The 18,207-nt window shown below is 36.5% G+C and overlaps 1 protein-coding gene across 2 annotated transcripts in view; it reads left to right on the forward strand.

The window, feature by feature from the left end:
• The window catches only part of CFTR (CF transmembrane conductance regulator), an 86,453-nt gene that overhangs the window by 13,837 nt on the left and 54,409 nt on the right, over window positions 1-18,207 (forward strand). For both annotated transcript variants that reach the window (XM_088523656.1, XM_088523649.1), the window contains exons 4-10: window positions 6,471-6,686; window positions 7,610-7,699; window positions 9,056-9,219; window positions 9,756-9,881; window positions 14,860-15,106; window positions 17,077-17,169; window positions 17,707-17,889. In XM_088523656.1, coding sequence (XP_088379782.1) covers window positions 6,471-6,686; window positions 7,610-7,699; window positions 9,056-9,219; window positions 9,756-9,881; window positions 14,860-15,106; window positions 17,077-17,169; window positions 17,707-17,889 — 1,119 coding nt within the window. The remainder of the gene's footprint in view (window positions 1-6,470; window positions 6,687-7,609; window positions 7,700-9,055; window positions 9,220-9,755; window positions 9,882-14,859; window positions 15,107-17,076; window positions 17,170-17,706; window positions 17,890-18,207) is intronic.

Raw genomic sequence — 18,207 nt, forward strand, 5'->3', positions numbered from 1 at the left:
AGAGTTGCTGTTATGCCTATGAATTTGCCAAAAATTTCTGTGGAAGGGAAATTTCAGGTTAGTTAGATCTTCTGATAGTTACATGAAGACAGATCCTGAATCTTTTCTGGAGTCATTCCTTAATTTTTTGCAGTAACATTAAAACTGTCCCTCAGAGGTAGTTCACAAAAGACAGCTCTGAGATTAAAAGTAAAATTAATTCTGCATTTTAAAAAATGATATGAAGTGTAGAGCATTTAATTACTTGTGCATATCAGATGTGAAAAATATGTATTAATCTTTGCAACTTTTTTTACGTGTTCCTGTTAAACAAAATTACTGTTTTAAAAAGAAAGCAAACTCTCCTCTTTCCTATTTTTTAAACTGAATTTATACATAAATGGTCTTTCAGCACCAAGGCTTTTAAGAATAAAGCCTAGTATGTTTTTTTTTTTTTTTTTTTTTTTACATTTTTATATATCTTTTTCTTTCTCACGGACATATATGCTCACACACATTTGCACACAATTTCTGATTAGAATTATGGAAATGAAACTTGCTGCTTAGCAGAAGAAACTTACGGAAAAAATAGCTCTCACGCCACCTTTGTTCCTTCCCAGTTTAAGTAACTGTGTCTCGTTTGGCGCTTGTCAGTAGTGAAAAGCCTCTGCACTGGCCTCAGCCTGAAACTGCCCCTGCTAAAGACTGGGTTCAAAGAGATGTGATGTGCTTACTTTCCTACACGCAGACATTGTGCAGAGAGATAGGAGAGGAGACACAGTTAAAGGGCTGCCTCTGCTTGCTCAGAATGATTTTCCTGTTTCAAATCTTGGGCTGCTCTGGGGCTGTTCAGTTGGTGGAAAGCAAAGTAGCACCAATTGACACTGATGATTCAATGAGTTCTCTTTTTCTCTGGGATTGATGGTTAACCATCTAGGACAAGGACTCTTCATATCTTACATAAAACTGTGGAACAGGAGCTTTTAGTGGACACTCCAGGCCCTACTGTAATACGAAAGAATAACAGTAATGAAGGTGGAAAATAAGGGAAGGAATTGAGTAGTGACAGGAAGCAGCCTAGAAAGAAGTCCACTTAAAGGAAGTGTGCACTGAAAGGCAATGACCTGTTATGGTATAGGAGAATATCGAAACTTACTCCTATGAAAGATAAGTGTGGGGAAAAATAGGAGGGAGAATACAAGAGATGCCATGCTGTTAAGATGGTTATTTTTTAAATGTACTGTTTAACAGATCAATATTGGCATGGCAGTTCATGCCCTCTGCATAAATACAGGCACTCAAAGGACAAAATATGGACAGTTTTGGGCCCCTTTTAGAAATTCTGAAGGGACTTCATTTCTTAAAAGGCAAAGCAAACTGTTACTTCAAGCCAGAGTCTATCTTCTGGCTTCTCTGTTGGCAACACCATGGCCCCACTATCTATACCCTCTCACTATGTACTGTTGTATATACTATTTACTCTGCAAGCCTGAAGGGCCAGCTCTCAAGGTCCATGCTTATCCCAACTTGCATATGCAGTCATGCCACTGAGAAGGTTTGGGAAGTGCAGGCTCTGCTTTACACAGCGGCACGTTGTTGAGTGCCTGCTCCTGCGGCAGGTACCCTGGAGCAGTTGATACATTGCAGAGACAGTGCCGACAGTGTCGAAAGTACGTAGTAACTATTTAGTGTGGAGTAGGATTTCAGGACTGGTGGGACATTGGGCAGATGTGGAGATAAATCTGGAAGCCGGATGACATCTTTAAATAAAGGTCTTGTGTTTTTCAGGTATATGCCCTAGCTCAGCTGGGAGTTGCTGAGTTTTGTAGGAGCCCTTTTGTGATTCAGTAGCCTGTGCTAAGCAGGCTGTCAGGACAGGTGATCATAATTGCCCCCCCACAACTAAAATGATCAGTTTAGTAACGTTTGACTCAATATTTAAGTATAAATTCAGTGTACCTTTCTCGGGTATCAGATGCTAGGATATATTCATTTCATTTTTTTTTATTCTTTGTGCATCTATCATCTATTCTTTGAATAAAAGTTGTAGCAAAAGGAGAAAAACATAATCAGGGTTCTTTGCAGTCCCCCAAAATAAATCAAAAGCACATTTTTTTTTAGGGGGGGGATTTGTATTTTTTGTAGAATCTCTTGTGCAGGATTTCAATTTTAGAAACATCTGTTAAATACTTAAGATACTGAGAAGATAGAGAAGACGGAAAGAAGTGGAGGAGAAGATACAAACTCATTTTCCTTCTGAAAATACTGTTTCATTCTCATGCACTGTGTCCAGGAAAGTGAGCTTTCCTTTTTATATATATGGCCTTGTCTTAGAATCTTTCAGATGGTTTTCAGCACAGATTTCTTTTTCTGCTCCCATGTATTGCCAGTAATCTGCTGCTCTCTCTTCTTTTTCCTTTACATGGAACTGCCATTGGAAATTTGGGCAAACTCCAGCTACCTACGTCACCATTGTTACTATTCATTCTCTTTGATTTCCTCTTGCTATGGAGCTGAGCGCTTCCCTCTGTACGCGTTCACCTTCTTTGGTGACACTCTGACAAGATTCTTCCTTCAAGAAGTCCTACACATTTCTGCCTTTTCTTGTGCTTTTGCCATCTCATTACTGCCTTTAATTTTTCAACCTATTTCCTCATGTTTGTAACAGATGTAGAGTCACAGAATCACAGAATGGTTGGGGCTGGAAGGGACCTGTAGAGGTCATCTAGTCCAAACCCTCTGACTCAAGCAAGGTCACCTAGAGCACGTGGCACAGGGTGGCATCCAGGTGGGTTTGGAAGATCTCCAGAGAAGGAGGCTCCACAACCTCTCTGGGCAGCCTGTTCCAGTGCTCTGTCACCCTCACAGTAAAGTTGTTCTTCCTCACATGGAGATGGAACCTCCTGTATTTCAATTTGTACCCATTACCCCTTGTCCTATCACTGGAATCAGTGACTGTTTGTTCATTTCAGTGTTATATTTAAAAAAAACAAAACAGCAGATCCACAGATTTAGCCTATTGTACACTTTAATTAGGTATTCCTGCAAATTCCGGCCACTGAAACTATTATCATAATTACGTATTCTAATTAAGTTAAGTAGTGTCTAAGGACTTTTGCAGACAGTTTGGGGGATAACTTCCTTTCCCACAGCATAGACAAATAAATGTGTGAAGCTGTGCAAAGGTGAAGTCTCTGTGCAGACTTTTTCTTTACTTGAGTACAAATCTGGATGAGAACAGTAACAGTAGAGCAGAATTTGTGAGTTTGTGCTATTTTTTTTTTTTGACTTCTGTAAAAAGCGTGCAATGCACACGCAGATAGCAAAATCTCTGTCAACATGAAATGATTAAATCTTGGCACAAATTCTTGATTTCATTGTGAGATAATAAAACACCTCATTTTATTGAAAGCTGCAAGAGGAAAATCTCACTGCTAAAGCTGCTGGTGTTCTTTTCAGTCCCTGCTCACACGGAAATTAGTGGGAGCTTTGCCATTAATTTTAATTGGGACAGGATGTTGTGCCTTATTGGCAGAGGTGGAACCAAGTTGTGCACTCTTTTGAACTTTCTCTTGCCTATCAACTCTTCTCTTGCTTAACGCTTAATTTCCGAGCCATTTTCATAGCACCTTTCTCTGAGCATGTTTTAAACTCTGCTTACATCCCTGCTGTTTGTGTAGTTGTTGTTGCAACTAGTATCACAGCTTTGCTCTCATTAGGTCTAGTAGGTTTTATGTTTCTCTCTTTCACCTCATGCACTGTAGGTAATGATGTTATTGAAGGGTGGACATTTGCACTCTGGCCCCCTAGAGTATTACGATTCTCCCTCATAAATTGTTAGGTGCACTGAAGTGGTTCACTTGAGTGTATCTGCTCCCCTACTGCTCTAAACAGCTTCCATGTTTCACCTTGCCAGCAGCCATCTGTTTTGCAATTAAAAGAAAAATGGTATGGTGGTGAACTAAAAACCTTACTTTTTGATGAGTTACTGGCTACCAAACTGAGGACCTTGCTGTGCAGATTGGTCTGATTCCATATACCTTTTTCTCTTTTATTCCTCTTTGTGAAATGTATGTTTCCATTCAGGCAAGGTGGCTGGTAACATTAACTTGGAAATGATTTCAGTATACTATTCCAAGGGAAGCTAATGAGGATTTCCTGAAGTTCTCACGTATAGGTCCCATGTATGCGTTGGAGGCGGGGGTGCATGAAATACTGAAGCGCTCTTTGGGCACAGGCCAAAACAGAAATGCGCTTTATCGTTTTCACAATTCAGGGTGATTCAGCATATTCAGAATATATATAATTTGTAAGTTCCTATTGCCTAAGAGCAGTCATCCCAGGTCAGCTCAGAGATCCATCCAGCATGGTATCATTATTTCTCTTCAGGTCGTATGACCTTTCACCTTTTGATGAGGTTTTCTGGGGAGGGGGGAACATTTATGAGTTTCTCAGTTGTCTACAGTGAATGCAGAGGAGAGAGTAAGAGCAGGAGAAGGAAAAAGCAGACTGCTGAAAACTGGATTCCTGTTAGACACATAAATTCCAATCCTTTTTAAGCAGGTTATTCTATCACTTTATACGGTGTATCAGTTTCTATTATTTTCATTTATTATAACTGGATATTCTATAGCCATTTATATAGACTATGTGTAGTCTAATTTTGCTTTCATTTGTATATTAGCTGGATAATAATTTCTTTAGTACATGACCTAATAAAACACAATTGTAAAACAGTGGATTTTTATATTAACAGAGATACTAATCTGGCACACCGCCAATCATTATTCTACTCATAGACTCTGTAAATCACCTTTTTCAAGAAAGCTAGCATGCAATGCCTTTATATTCACAACAAACACAGTTGCAGAGCATAAGGTTTTTGGTGGAATAAGTGTAAATACAGAAAAAAAAACCCTTGCTATTTTAAGCATATATACAAAAGCTTATCTTGAGATCTCTGAGAGTATGAAAGCAATGCACTGTCCTTGAGAGGTGACTGTTTTGTATTTTGTGAGTTTTGTGGAGTCTTGATTTGCTGCTTTTGGATACATATGGTCTAAGCACAGCTGCTGTAGGTTATGTGTGTTTTAATAAACACTCCTCCCTTTGCCTACTAATAACACTGAAGTCTTTGTCAGTTTCCAGGTTTACAGAATTTATGTTGGTGTGCAATTGTTTTAAATCTGGCAAAAACAGTGCACAAAACAGGTATTCTAGTGAAGATGCATATTTTCATCCCTTCTATGGCAAAGTAGATAAATATCAACTCAGATAACAGTGGTAGTCAAAAGAGAATGCAGCACAAGTTGCAGAGATAGTTTGGACTTCTGCTATATGACAGACCAAAAGAAACCTAAAGGAGAAAAGAAATTAAGGGTGATTCACTCAACAAATTTTTTACTAAAAACATGTATTTTTGCTGACCTTCACCAACTCAGTTCTCTGTCTCTCTGTATTGTCGTCTGTGTAGTTTTGTGTGTGAAAATACTAATAAATATTTGACAACTTAACACATCTATATGCAAGCAAATTTAATATATGCTTGCTATTTTTGAAGTTTCTGACACTTTCTGCTAAGATTGAACAGACACAATAGAAAGAAGGATGAGGAGACATGTACAGATTCTTAGCACTAAATATTTTTACACTGACTATAACAATGAATCAAGGAAAGGGGCACATGGATATTTTGTGCCCTTCAGAAACTCATACAGAAGATGAAGTAAATTGTTAGACCTTAGTGCACTGATAATTTTTGCAGATTGGAGGAGGAAAAAGAGATAAAAAAATCAGAGAGATTAGGGTAAGGTTATAGGAATGAAAATAAGATCAATCAGGATATGAAGAAATGTAAATGGAGAGCAACAACGAGATAATTATTGTCGAGCTTAATTAGAACAGAAAAAGGGATTGAAGACACATAATAGCCGGCTAAGATAAAGACAGAGCTACAAGCAGGTCTTTCTGGTGTCTTGAAGTTTACCAATGTGATGTTCCCTCTTTTTCCTCTCCTGCTCTTATTTTGTACCATGTTGTCCATTTTGGAAAGGGAAGAGCTGGGACTGGCAGGGCAGGAGGATCTGGTTTCTCGATAGTTTTTTTTTTTTTTTTTTTAATGCTTGCCTCTCCTACCATTTATGCCTCTCATCATTCATTTTTCATGGACATGATTCAATCATGTTATGCGGCTAATGCATTACAATCCTGAAAAATAAGTGTGAAAACTCATCCCAATTGCCATTTTTATAGAAGGCAACCAAACAAAACTTATGAACTAGATTTGCTTTGCTGAAATTGCAAGAGGATCACAAATTAAGTGGTGAGCTGTCTTCTACCATTGAATTACTGCATCTTTCTCTGGTTTGCGCAGTGAACAGACGCAGCCTCCTCATGTCAGTTGTGATAGTGGAAGTATTTGTGGCTACGATTTACAATGAAAATGTTAGCCATTAAAAAAAATAATTATTATCTTTTGTTTCCATTTGCAGGAAGTCACCAAATCTGTGCAGCCCCTTTTACTAGGAAGAATAATAGCTTCCTATGATCCGGACAACTCCCATGAAAGATCCATAGCCTACTACTTGGGCATTGGCTTGTGCCTTCTCTTCCTTGTGAGAACACTGCTCATACACCCTGCTATATTTGGTCTTCATCATATAGGGATGCAAATGAGAATAGCCATGTTTAGCTTGATTTATAAGAAGGTAACTGTTCCATTTACACTTAAAGCTGAATACACATACTCCATAGCCTACATAGTCTACACAGTTTTTGGGCCCTTTTTAAAAAAAAAAAAATCAGTAATTTTGTTAAGCAAAGTACACAATAATATGGCTAGCATTAGTTTCCCACAGTTATTCATTTTCTAAGTTTAAATAATTAATTGCTCATGTACAGCAGAATTGACTGAATTCAGCCTCTGCGTGAGTTCAGACTTTCTGGATATGTATTGAGAGGTCTTAATTATGCTACTGCTGTGCTCCTGTTATGCACTTATATTGAAAAAGAAAAGTAATGTATGCTGGTGGCCAAAGAATGTTTTCAAAGAGGATTAGAGGCAAAGATCTAAACAAAAAATATAATATAGAAGGGATCAAGTTTGAATGATAAAGTGTGAGAACCTGATGTGTGAGAACATGGTGTATTGACAGACACTAATGCTTTGCACATTCATAAATCCAAATATTTAAAACGGTGTTTGGTTTTACCAAAAGCAGCAGCTAATTTAAGTAGATGTGTTAGTTATTCTAATATAAAGCTCGCTATGGAAACATCTTTCAGAAAATCTTTGTCAAGAGATGCACAGTAGGGGATTTTTGAGGATCCACAGCACGCACAGCATGCATGCTTAATTAAAACTTGCATTTGCATATATATGTACATAAAATATGCAACAGAAAGCAAGGGCTGTATCAAATCAATATTTGTGAAGCAATTTAATGGCTATATTAAACTCAAGTGACATAAATAACAAGTTTAATGAGATTGTTTCTTTATAGCAGAAAGCTGATAAGTGAATTGGTATTTATAATACTGTCTCATTGCTTAGTATTTTTATTTGTATTTAGTTGGTTTTATAAGATTGAGTTACAAAGCTATCTCCGTTTGGTTTTGTTTTCTTTTACAGACCTTAAAACTGTCAAGCAGAGTCTTAGATAAAATAAGTACTGGACAATTGGTCAGTCTCCTTTCCAATAATCTGAACAAATTTGATGAGGTATGTTTCTAATTGTTTAATTCATTTGCTAAACTATCAAAAACAAACAAAGGAAATCACACCACTCATGACAAATAGTAAGGAAGGAGAAGAATTTGTGGACTTCAGTGACTGTAGTGACTGTAAATATAAAATGAAATTACATTCCTATCTTAAGAGCAGGCTTTAGCCTGTGGTAATGGAAATGCTCATTCTGATTCTTGTATCGTCGTTTATCTCCTATACTGATTACTAAAACAAATATAAAAACTAGGTATACCATTAAAAATGCGCTTGTTTTACCATCCAGTACAAATCAGCTGGGAAACTTCTGTGGGTACACAGTCAGTTTCAAAGTGGTCAGAACACAACTAATTCAGTCCCTCAATCTCTCATCCTTGCTGGCATATCCTTTCACTAAGGTGAACCAGCCTGCTGTTGAGCTGGATGATGTTCAGCATTTTATTGTCAATATTACCCACTCTTATAAACGAGAGTATGTATTAATGTAGGACCTGATTAGGAATCATTTCCAACACATCTCAGATGAAACTTTCGAAATCTCATGAAATTTTGCTTTCGTTAAAGTTGGGATAAGTCCCTGCTAATGGTTTTGGGGGCTAGAGACTCCATTAACTTCCATTCAGAATGTATTTTTGATTGCCCCGTTGATAGAATGAAATATGCTTTCAATAACATCAAACTTGATGTCAGGGAAACTGTATTGCTATATGCAGTGATGAGAGCTAGCACTGAGCAAGCTAGGCCAGGTGCTGGCAGGCGCGCAGCTGCAGTAGTACGGAGTTCTCTGCAGGTGCTGTTTCTCAGTCTGATCACAGGAGTCACTCCAAAATCCTTCTAGTGATAGAATAAAACGAAGGAATATGGCAGCAAGCTGTTTTGAATTAGTTGTGTTCATATAATAGTCAACTCTTCTCTCTAATAATATTAGTTTCCTATATAAAATTAAATCATTCTATCATTCTTATAAGATTTTTTGTGACTTTTTCTCAACTTGCAGTGATGGAAAATGTGAGAGTCGATAGCATATCTGTTTGCTTTTACACAGCTGTTTTTTCCTCATGTACATACATAGTGAAGAGACAATTATAGATTGAACTTTGCCTTGCAAAAAATCAAAGCTTAGGTGTAGAATGTGTATGCGTTGCTGTGCTATCATCATTATCAACACCCAGAATGCTATGTGCTCAGAATCACAAATCCTCCTTTATAAACTGGTTTTACTACTGGTAAAAATTTGTGCAATTCTTCCATACATTTTTCAAAGTCACTTCAACAACTTCTTCCTTTTTACGTAGTTTTCAGAACGCATCTTTAATTTATGTTTTTATTATTTTCTCCTGTGGGCTTCTGCAGGGTCTTGCGCTGGCTCATTTTGTATGGATTGCACCTTTACAAGTGGTACTGCTGATGGGACTGCTCTGGGAAATGTTACAAGCTTCTGCATTTTCTGGACTTGCTTTTCTAATAATCTTAGTCCTTTTCCAAGCGTGGCTGGGACGAAGGATGATGAAATACAGGTGAATATATTGTTTTAGAATATTTCAGTGTTTTTGCCTGAAACACATTAGTTTATGAAGATTATACCACTTGAATAAAGATTTGTAGTTATTACATTGTTACAGAAGATGACTCCGAAGTATGCTAAATGTGGCAGAGAAGTTTAGACAAGCCTTTACTTACTTAGCAGCAGCTGTCTAAATATAAAAATATAAAAGGTCTAATGTGAAAATAAATAGTGATAAAATAGTGATGGTAAATAGTGATAAAACTTCATAGAAGAAAGAAAACTTGTTGTTAGTGACTTAATTTATTCTTATTAGAGGTTTTATCTTCTCCTTAGTTAAACTCACTATGTTTTAAGTATTTCCTTTCATGTGTTTCACAATATTATCAGGATAAATATATTAAATATAGGAGTATTCGACAGGAGTTTTAAGAAAAGTTGTTAAAATTTTCACAACTTTTTTGTGAAAAGTTTTAAGAAAGTTGTGGTATGATACAAACTACACAATGAAATAGATGAAAATTGATCTACTGGCTTTTTGCTTTGTAGGGATAAGAGAGCAGGAAAGATCAATGAGAGACTTGTCATCACCTCAGAAATAATTGAAAATATACAGTCAGTTAAAGTCTATTGTTGGGAAGATGCAATGGAAAAGATGATTGAAAGTCTTCGTGAGTAAGTATTCTGATTTGTCAGTCAAACTTGTCCACATGATCAAAAAAAAAAAGGTGATTATGAAAAGCATCTGTGGTCATATTAGTTAAGAAGCAAAGCACACAAATATTAATCCTCCATAAACTAACCATGCATTCCCACACTGTAACCTGTTTTTTCTCCCGATTTGTCAACTATGGAGGGTTTTTTTTTTTATTATTTGCTTCCTCATTTGTTATAATGATATTTGAGTGTTTAGCCTGCACAGGTAAAACAATTGCGGCATCTGTGTTTGTTTCTGGCCAACCCCATCCTCGTCGTACAATAAAAAGCCCTATTGTGTTGCTTACCTAAGGCTTTACAAACTTTCCTATTCTGAGATGGAGGAAACAGTACGAAGCCTCCGCAGCCACTTTCTGAGAAATGCAATAAAGCTTTCTTTGCATGTTACTCACAATCTGTGTAAGGATTAAAGTCACACAGCCTCATGTATCTGTTCTGTAAAACTACATTAACATTTATTGTCTGTGGATAGCCTTGTATAATGCTTATCATTTCAATTAACATTGAGATTGATCTGGAAGCTAAGTACCAGAGCTACAGAAGCATAAAGGAAGTAAAAGAGCTAACCTGTCTAGCTGAGAGCTATGAGAACCAGGCACTCATTACAGATAGCAAGTCCTGGGGGAAGGGAGGAGAAGTGACATATTGATTAATAGGTGATGCTGCACTGAAGCTGTCCAATGTGCTTGTTTAGCTCCTTTGAAAGAATTAGAATTCTGTACCAGGTGTGTGATTGGGAAAACAACAGAAAAGAAAGAAATATAAGAATCTTATTATCACATAAATAAAAGAAATATTATTATACAAACACCTTCTTGTTCAGCTGCTTCTATTATGCTTTCTGAAAGACAATCCAGGAAAAGACAGCCATTCTCTATCATCAGAATAAGAAAATTCTTAAATTTTATAATGATTTACTTTAAAAGCTCTGAGAAAACTCAGTGTGAATCCAGGTCTGAAATTCCAGTTCTAGAATAAATCCAGATTAGAATTCATCTGGTGGCACTAGTCTTGCTTTGCTTTTAAGAGATTTTAGACCAAATCTTGTGAGTAGCTCCTGTAGAAATAAATTAAGATTCATATGTATGTTTGCAAAGTGGCTACCAAAGACGTGGAAAAAGAACTATCACTTTATATACTGTTTTTCTTTTTTAATTATTTATAGTGAAATCTGTAATGCTATAGTTTATGATGCATTGATTTTTAAAAGACAAGGAAGAGTGATAGAAATACTACAAGATCTTATTTTCTCTTTTTTGCTTCCCTTGCACCAAAATATTGTATTCTTTGGAGTGATCCAAAAGGTCATTTGTTGAAGACATCACCAGAGCAGGTCAAACTGGAAATGTTAGAGTTTCAATTGAATTTTGCTTGCTGAGCCGGCTCTGCAGGGCTCCCAATCAGTAGGTGTCTTAAGCTGGTAGGAAGTGAGACTGCATGAGTAAAATCATACCCTTATTTGAGCAGCAATGCATTATAACTCAGTTGTTACCAAAGTTGCATTTTCTAATGCAACCCAATTTAAACAGCTTTGGTTTTATAAACTTGGCTTACCTCTGCCTTTACACTTCTAGCCTTAAGCTGACTGCAGATAAACCCCCTTGGATAGCTGCAGCACTTTGGGCTGCTTGCTGTCTGCTGTCTTAAATCTATACTAATTGTGCTATTTATAACAGGTGTCTGAATAAACATATCTTCATTTTTATGGGCAATGCAATATATTTAGGTAATTAAAAAGCCACAACAGTAGATTGTTCCTCTGTGCCCTAGCATAGCGCTAGAAGAGGGGAAGTCCAAGGCTGGAAGTGTCCTTACCTTGCCAGAAGAAGGCCCATCCTTATTCTAAGTAAAGAAGTGCAAGCTCATGTATTTGTGCAGACAGCTGTGGTGGTGTCAGTGCAAAAGCAGACAGCGGTGTGCAGTCTATGTGCAGTTTTTAAGAGTCTGTGTGATCTGAGAGACTGTATCTACATACTGACACCAAATGTATTATAATGTTTGAGATATTTGGACATCTTTGACATACACTGGATAATCAAGGAACACTTCCCCAAAGGTGAATTGGGCCATAGTGTTTCAAAATTGGTCTCACTGATAACAACACATTACTGTATTAGAAAGCTTTTTTCTTCTTTTTTTAGATTAACTCAATGACAAACTAATTTGTTCTTTTGAAGTGTCTTGCTACAAAAATCAGACCTGACTCTTCCTCCAAAATTCAGTTTTTGCCTTTTCACCAGATTTTCATTTGTACTTTTCACTTTAATTCGTGTTGCTTTGTCATTGACTTTTTCCTGCACTTTCTCTACTCCTTCCTTGTTTCTATATTTGACAATCTTTTTAGAAACTATATTAAAAAAAAAGTCTTCTAGAGGCACTTTTTAAAGGTGAACATCGGTTGTTCCAAGCTACGAGTTTTCCAAGGTGCTGTGGCTGAGCTTATATTAATAGAATATGACTATTAAAAGTGAATGAACAAAAAAAAGTATCATTCTTGTCCCTGTTGTTAAGCTCACATGAACATAGTGAGCCAAATCCTAGTCATTGAGAATTTGGTGTCAGTACCAGGACAAATTCATTTACTTCTTTGGGAGAAAAGTGTTAAGAAGCCTTGGAAATTCCTTAAATTTCCTCTAAATCACTTTTGATAGCTTTTCCCAAAGGACAAGCGTGGGAGACTCTGCTGACAAATGTTCATCTGATACAAGGAAACCTTACCGCCCCCTGCTATTACATGATTTCTGAAGAAAATATCTTCACATTTATTTGATATCTGACATTATCTTCTGCTTTCCCTGCCAATCTAACACAGTGCTCACTTAGGTTTTCTTCCCATTGAAAATTGTATGACTTAGATTGATCTTTTTTCATGGGAAAAGATTTTTTTTTTCTTTGCAGAATTTATTCTTTCTTATTTTTGGGGGGAAAGAAAAAGTTCTAACTTGATCTTCAAATGATGTCCACGTGTTCATTGCTGTATTTCTGAACACCAAATCTCAAGACTCCTTACTCTATAAATTTCATTCAGGAATAGTGTAATTTTTTTTTTCCTCCTCCATTTGCTTTCTCATACTGATAGTGATTTCTTTCCTCAGTTTCTCTCAATGCTAAATTTCTCTTCACACTTTTCCAAGTCTTCATACAAGTACTCTGGACTGCTTGCTGCATTTTGGTACTCAACTCTTTCCTTTGGCCTTTTACTTTGTTTTTTCTAGTTAACATACTGAATTGAAAGGCAGGATGCCTCTCAAAACTTGCTTCATCTCTATACACATATGATACCTGTAGTCTCTTACATCATCACTCTGGGAGCCCATATGGCTTCAGCTGGGTGAGTCCTAAATGAGTGCCGAGTTTGCAGAGCACTGAAGCCCAGCTCACAAGAAGATCCAGCTCTGGAAAACTTTTGCTTGTGGTTCTTTCTTGGGAACACACTGAAAATGATTAGTATATTGGTATATTAGTATATTCCTCTAGCTAGTATATTAGCGTATTCCTCTTTAAAGTAATTTCCGTGTACTTCAGCAGTGGTAGGATTTTTGGTAGCTTCTGCATAGGCTTTTGCGTGGATCTGGCCAAGCAGCAAAACCAAAAATCTTTGTTATGCCTATTCAGTGCTGCCACCCGCAGTCTCATATAAACTCTGGAGGATTCATAAGGCCCTTTTTCTAGGGCAGTGGCTACAACCGTTGTGCTTACCTGCATGCCTGGCTACTGTCTTCATGCCTCTCCTGTGAAGTGCAGCCTTAAGAAGTGCTGGGGAGCCTTCTTCAAAATTGAGCTTGGGGTTTCTATCAGAGACTTTTAGAAACGCTTTGTTGACAAAAGTGATGACTGGTGCAAGTGAAAGTCTTGTAAACATGCAGCGTGGAACTGAAGAAAGGGCCTGAAAAAAGTTCTGAGATCCTGATTTGCTTTGCCTGCAGAAACTGTCTCAGTAATGAGAGATACTTAAAGATTATGATGCTCATCCTTTACAATGCCGGGAATTGCCTTCACCAGTGTGATTCCTAATTCTTGTACAATCTGGTGGCTATAGCACTCATGCAGCAAGTGTTCACTTTGGGTTCTAGCTCCATCTCTAGCCTCAGCTCAGTGGAAAACCCTTCTCTTACACTGCAGCAGAAGAACCTATGCTCAGGCAAAGCTGAGCAACTGGACTCTAGGAATGTGAAGTGAATGGAGCCAAAAGAAGACCAATCAATTGCAAACTGTTCCTTTAGCACAATTCTTTAGAGTTAAGACCATCAATTCAGAAAAGGACTTATGTTCCCTGGATTATTCTCTTTTTATTTAATAGATTGCTATAAGATGTGTAAAAATTACAGAAGTAGCTTGAGAGTAATCACTAGTTGCATTCCTAACTGCACAGTATCTAAGCTTTAGCAGGAAAGAGAGAAAGATCCGCTGCCTTCTACCTCTTAAGGCTAAGCTAGACTAATAACTTACTTCTTGGGTGAGGCTGTTGGTAGAGCTGGTTCTGCAGAAGGAGATGACACTATAATGATTACCCTGCTGTGGGTTCTTAGCATTTGTATGATCATCTACGGTAAATTGACCCTTCAGATTATCTTACTTCCACAAAATTATCTTCCATAGGACTTACTGTATCTAGATTTTCAGTTCAGTAGGGGATCCTGCTTTTTGGAGAGTATTATCCAACTTGGCATTAGATGCATAAGTATGGTTTTGTTAGGAAGTGTAGCGGTATGAGATTTCTAAGATATCCAAATCAGGGTATAGATGGTGGTTATTTTGTATGACATCCCTGAACTGGTGCCTAAACTGGGCTGCCTTTATTTTTTAGGACCAAAAAATTGTTTTAAATCTTGCCTTCTAACTGTATTGAAAATAAATAAGCCTCCTTGCAAAAGGTTTGTAAGATATAAACTGTGGAATTATACACTAATTGTTTGTGTTTTTTTTTTTTTAACAGAACTGAACTGAAGCTAACCCGAAAAGCTGCTTATGTGAGATATTTCAACAGCTCAGCTTTCTTCTTTTCGGGTTTTTTTGTGGTGTTTTTAGCTGTGCTTCCATACGCTGTGACTAAAGGAATTATTCTCCGAAAAATATTTACCACCATTTCCTTCTGCATTGTTCTTCGAATGACAGTGACCAGGCAGTTTCCCTGGGCTGTACAGACCTGGTATGACTCTATTGGAGCAATAAATAAAATACAGGTAGGGTACATGCACCAAAATCATCCCAAGTACGTAAGCTAATTCTTTATAGCATGTTATCTTGTTGGTTGATCAACAAAAGATCACAGCATTTATGCAGAGTTTTGGATATACTATATATTGCTTTGACTACACACCATGAAATGTCGTTATAAATCTTGATGATGGTATATAGTTCCCCAGGCAGCCTAACCGTAACAGTTTTATATTACCTGCACACTGCTGATTTTGAAATGGGGACATTTAGTTAAACATACTTAATGCAGAATAGGGAGCTTAATAAAAAAAAATCATAGTTATGGTGCTTAAGAGATGTTTTTCATTCAGTAAAGGAGGTAGAAAATTGATATATGCTTTATATGCCAAAGCTACCAGTTGTTGCAATCATAAATCTGACTCCCTTGCTAGTAGTGGCAAGAACAGAAGGAGATGGTGCATCTTATGCAAATGTGCACTTCATTCATCATAACTGCAGCACCAGCTACTGGCCTTACTTACCAAGATCTGTTGCTCATGTACCAGCATCAAAGGCTTGTATGCACAAAATGAATTAAGGATGAATCCTCATGAGCTCAGTCTGTTTTAACTGCTGTTTTGAAATCACTCCACAAGAAAGGAATTTTTGTTCTGCTTTGGGTCTATATGTCAGGATTTCTTTTGAATATTTAAAATGGTTTTAAAAACCTAATGCAGTTATTATTTTTAAATTTTAAAATGCTAAGATGTCATTCAATAAAATAGATATTTTATTATTTCAGTGTTATAAAAACAGTATGATACCTAAAGATCTGAATTAGAAAGCTGAACCTTAACACAGAATTAGTTGGAACTGAATTAAATCCAATCATATATTGGATTTTTTGAATTTTAATGATTTTTAATTGGTCAGGAATTTCCAGCAATCTAGCCATGAATCTTTGTCTTGGACATTCAGAAGCGTTTCTTACCGGCTCCCAATCCACTGAATCCTTATGCTCTTGAGATTCCTTAGGTGTCAGTAGACAGTGATGTGTCTGAAATACATCCTGAAATAGCAGATCCAATACCCTTTCACAGAACTGGCAGGCCCCGTTGTCAAGTCATTGTCCCCACTGTGTCTAATACTTGTCTTTGTGGATGTTAGTTACACCAGTGCTCTAGTAATCTCTTTGTGGTAGGTTTAGTATAGACTCCATATACAGAACAGCATGTAATCCTAGAACACCTGTTGTTTACGTGTCCCAAGAAATACACAGACATTAACAAAAATAATAAACAATACATATATTTCTCTGTTCTAGTTTACTGAAGATTCTAGAGAGTTCATTGGGCCAGATATGTCCTCTAGGGTATTTTATTTGCCACGTAGCTAGGCAATGTTTTCTAGATCATGAAGCCTTTTCTGATCTAATGATTATCCCAGAAAAGAACATAAGCATGTGATTGTTGGCTACTGTCATTTGAAATTAGACTACTTCAGGGCTACAATAACCAGGACTACTATCTGTCATTTTGATTGGTGCTACTAATGACTGTTTTGTTTGGTGGATCCTAATTATTTAAACTTTTGTAGTTTTAGAATAAACAAGATAAGAGTGCATAGCTACTTTTTTTTTTTCATTGTTTACTAGAGCATAACTTTCCAGTTCCTACTCCCAAAACAAAGCGTAGAATGTTTAGAATGGGTTAAGTTTAGACGAGTAACACTGCTCAATATAAGATTTAAAAATAAAGGTAATGTCAAGTTTTGGTATACTTCTAAACCATTAACAAATGTTAGAGTTATGTTTCCAATATCAATAAAAATGTCAATAGCTTTAATATTTTTGTCGCCTTCAAAAGATATTGTGTAAGCTGTATGCTCCCTCTAAGACACTATACTGGAATAGCACTACCAGAAATATGAACTATCCTCAGTGTAGGTAAATGTACAGCTTTGTGTGGTGTGTCCATCATTCCTTACTATTTTCTGTAATGTGTTCGGTTTATAGGATTTTTTGTTAAAAGAAGAATATAAAGCACTGGAATACAATTTAACAACAACTGAGGTTGAGCTGGACAGAGTAACGGCTTTCTGGGATGAGGTTAGTACTTTTACCAAGACTAAATTTAAATACAGAGAATGTAATTTTCTTTTCTTTCCTTTTTTTTCCAGTGGTGTTCTCTAAAATGAAAATACTATACACTCTCATTTTAACAGGCTTCAGCCATAAGGAGGCAAGGAATGTGTGATAAGTAATAAATATAAAATATCAAACTATGCAGAATTTTTAAGCTTTGGAAAAGGCCCTATAATAAGTACTAAGACCTGTAATAAGGAATTATTCCTCATTTAAACTAATCTGAAAACAGAATCAAATTCCAGCATTGTATAAACCTTGGAAAAAAAAGTTCTATCATAGGTGAATTTCATTTATGCCTAGTCAAATTAAGAGAAAGACTAATATGTATATCAGAATATATGTTATTTTTAGAATGTAATAAATAGGTTACAGATAGAAAAACTAATGTCAGAATAGTAAGTTCATATGCTTTTTCAAGGCCACAGTACAATATACTTGCATATGCATGTCTTGTTTATTGTTTATGTTTATACCAAGACTCATATATGTATGTTGCAGGGAATTGGAGAGATATTTGTAAAAGCAAAACAGGAAAAGAACAACAGCAAAGCCCCAAGCATTGACAATAATCTCTTCTTCAGTAATTTTCCATTCCATGGCTCTCCTGTTCTTCAGGATATAAATTTCAAGATTGAGAAGGGACAGTTATTAGCTGTTTCTGGATCTACTGGAGCAGGCAAGGTATTTTCATTTCTGTTGTTTCAGTAAAAATAGTAATTATTTTAAGAAAAATATTGTTACTGTATTGTTACTTTCCTATCTGTATTTTTCCATTCCTATACTCTGTGAAAATGGTGGCTGTAGGAGAATGTATAGGTAAAATAGAAGTTTCAGTAAAATGGCTAAAAGTTATTTAAGTATTAGGCTGTGGCCAGTATGAAAATGGTTTGCTGTTTTCTTCTATACATACAGAAACGCAGACTTAATAAGAAATTACCAATTTCAGTGACAAACTATGTTTCCATCCACAATAAAAGGAGGTTGGCAGGAATAATACAA

Source organism: Tinamus guttatus, unplaced genomic scaffold (assembly GCF_059628265.1).
Source record: "Tinamus guttatus ecotype Peru unplaced genomic scaffold, ASM5962826v1 Tinamus_guttatus_pri_ptg000018l, whole genome shotgun sequence".
Taxonomy (NCBI): domain Eukaryota; kingdom Metazoa; phylum Chordata; class Aves; order Tinamiformes; family Tinamidae; genus Tinamus; species Tinamus guttatus.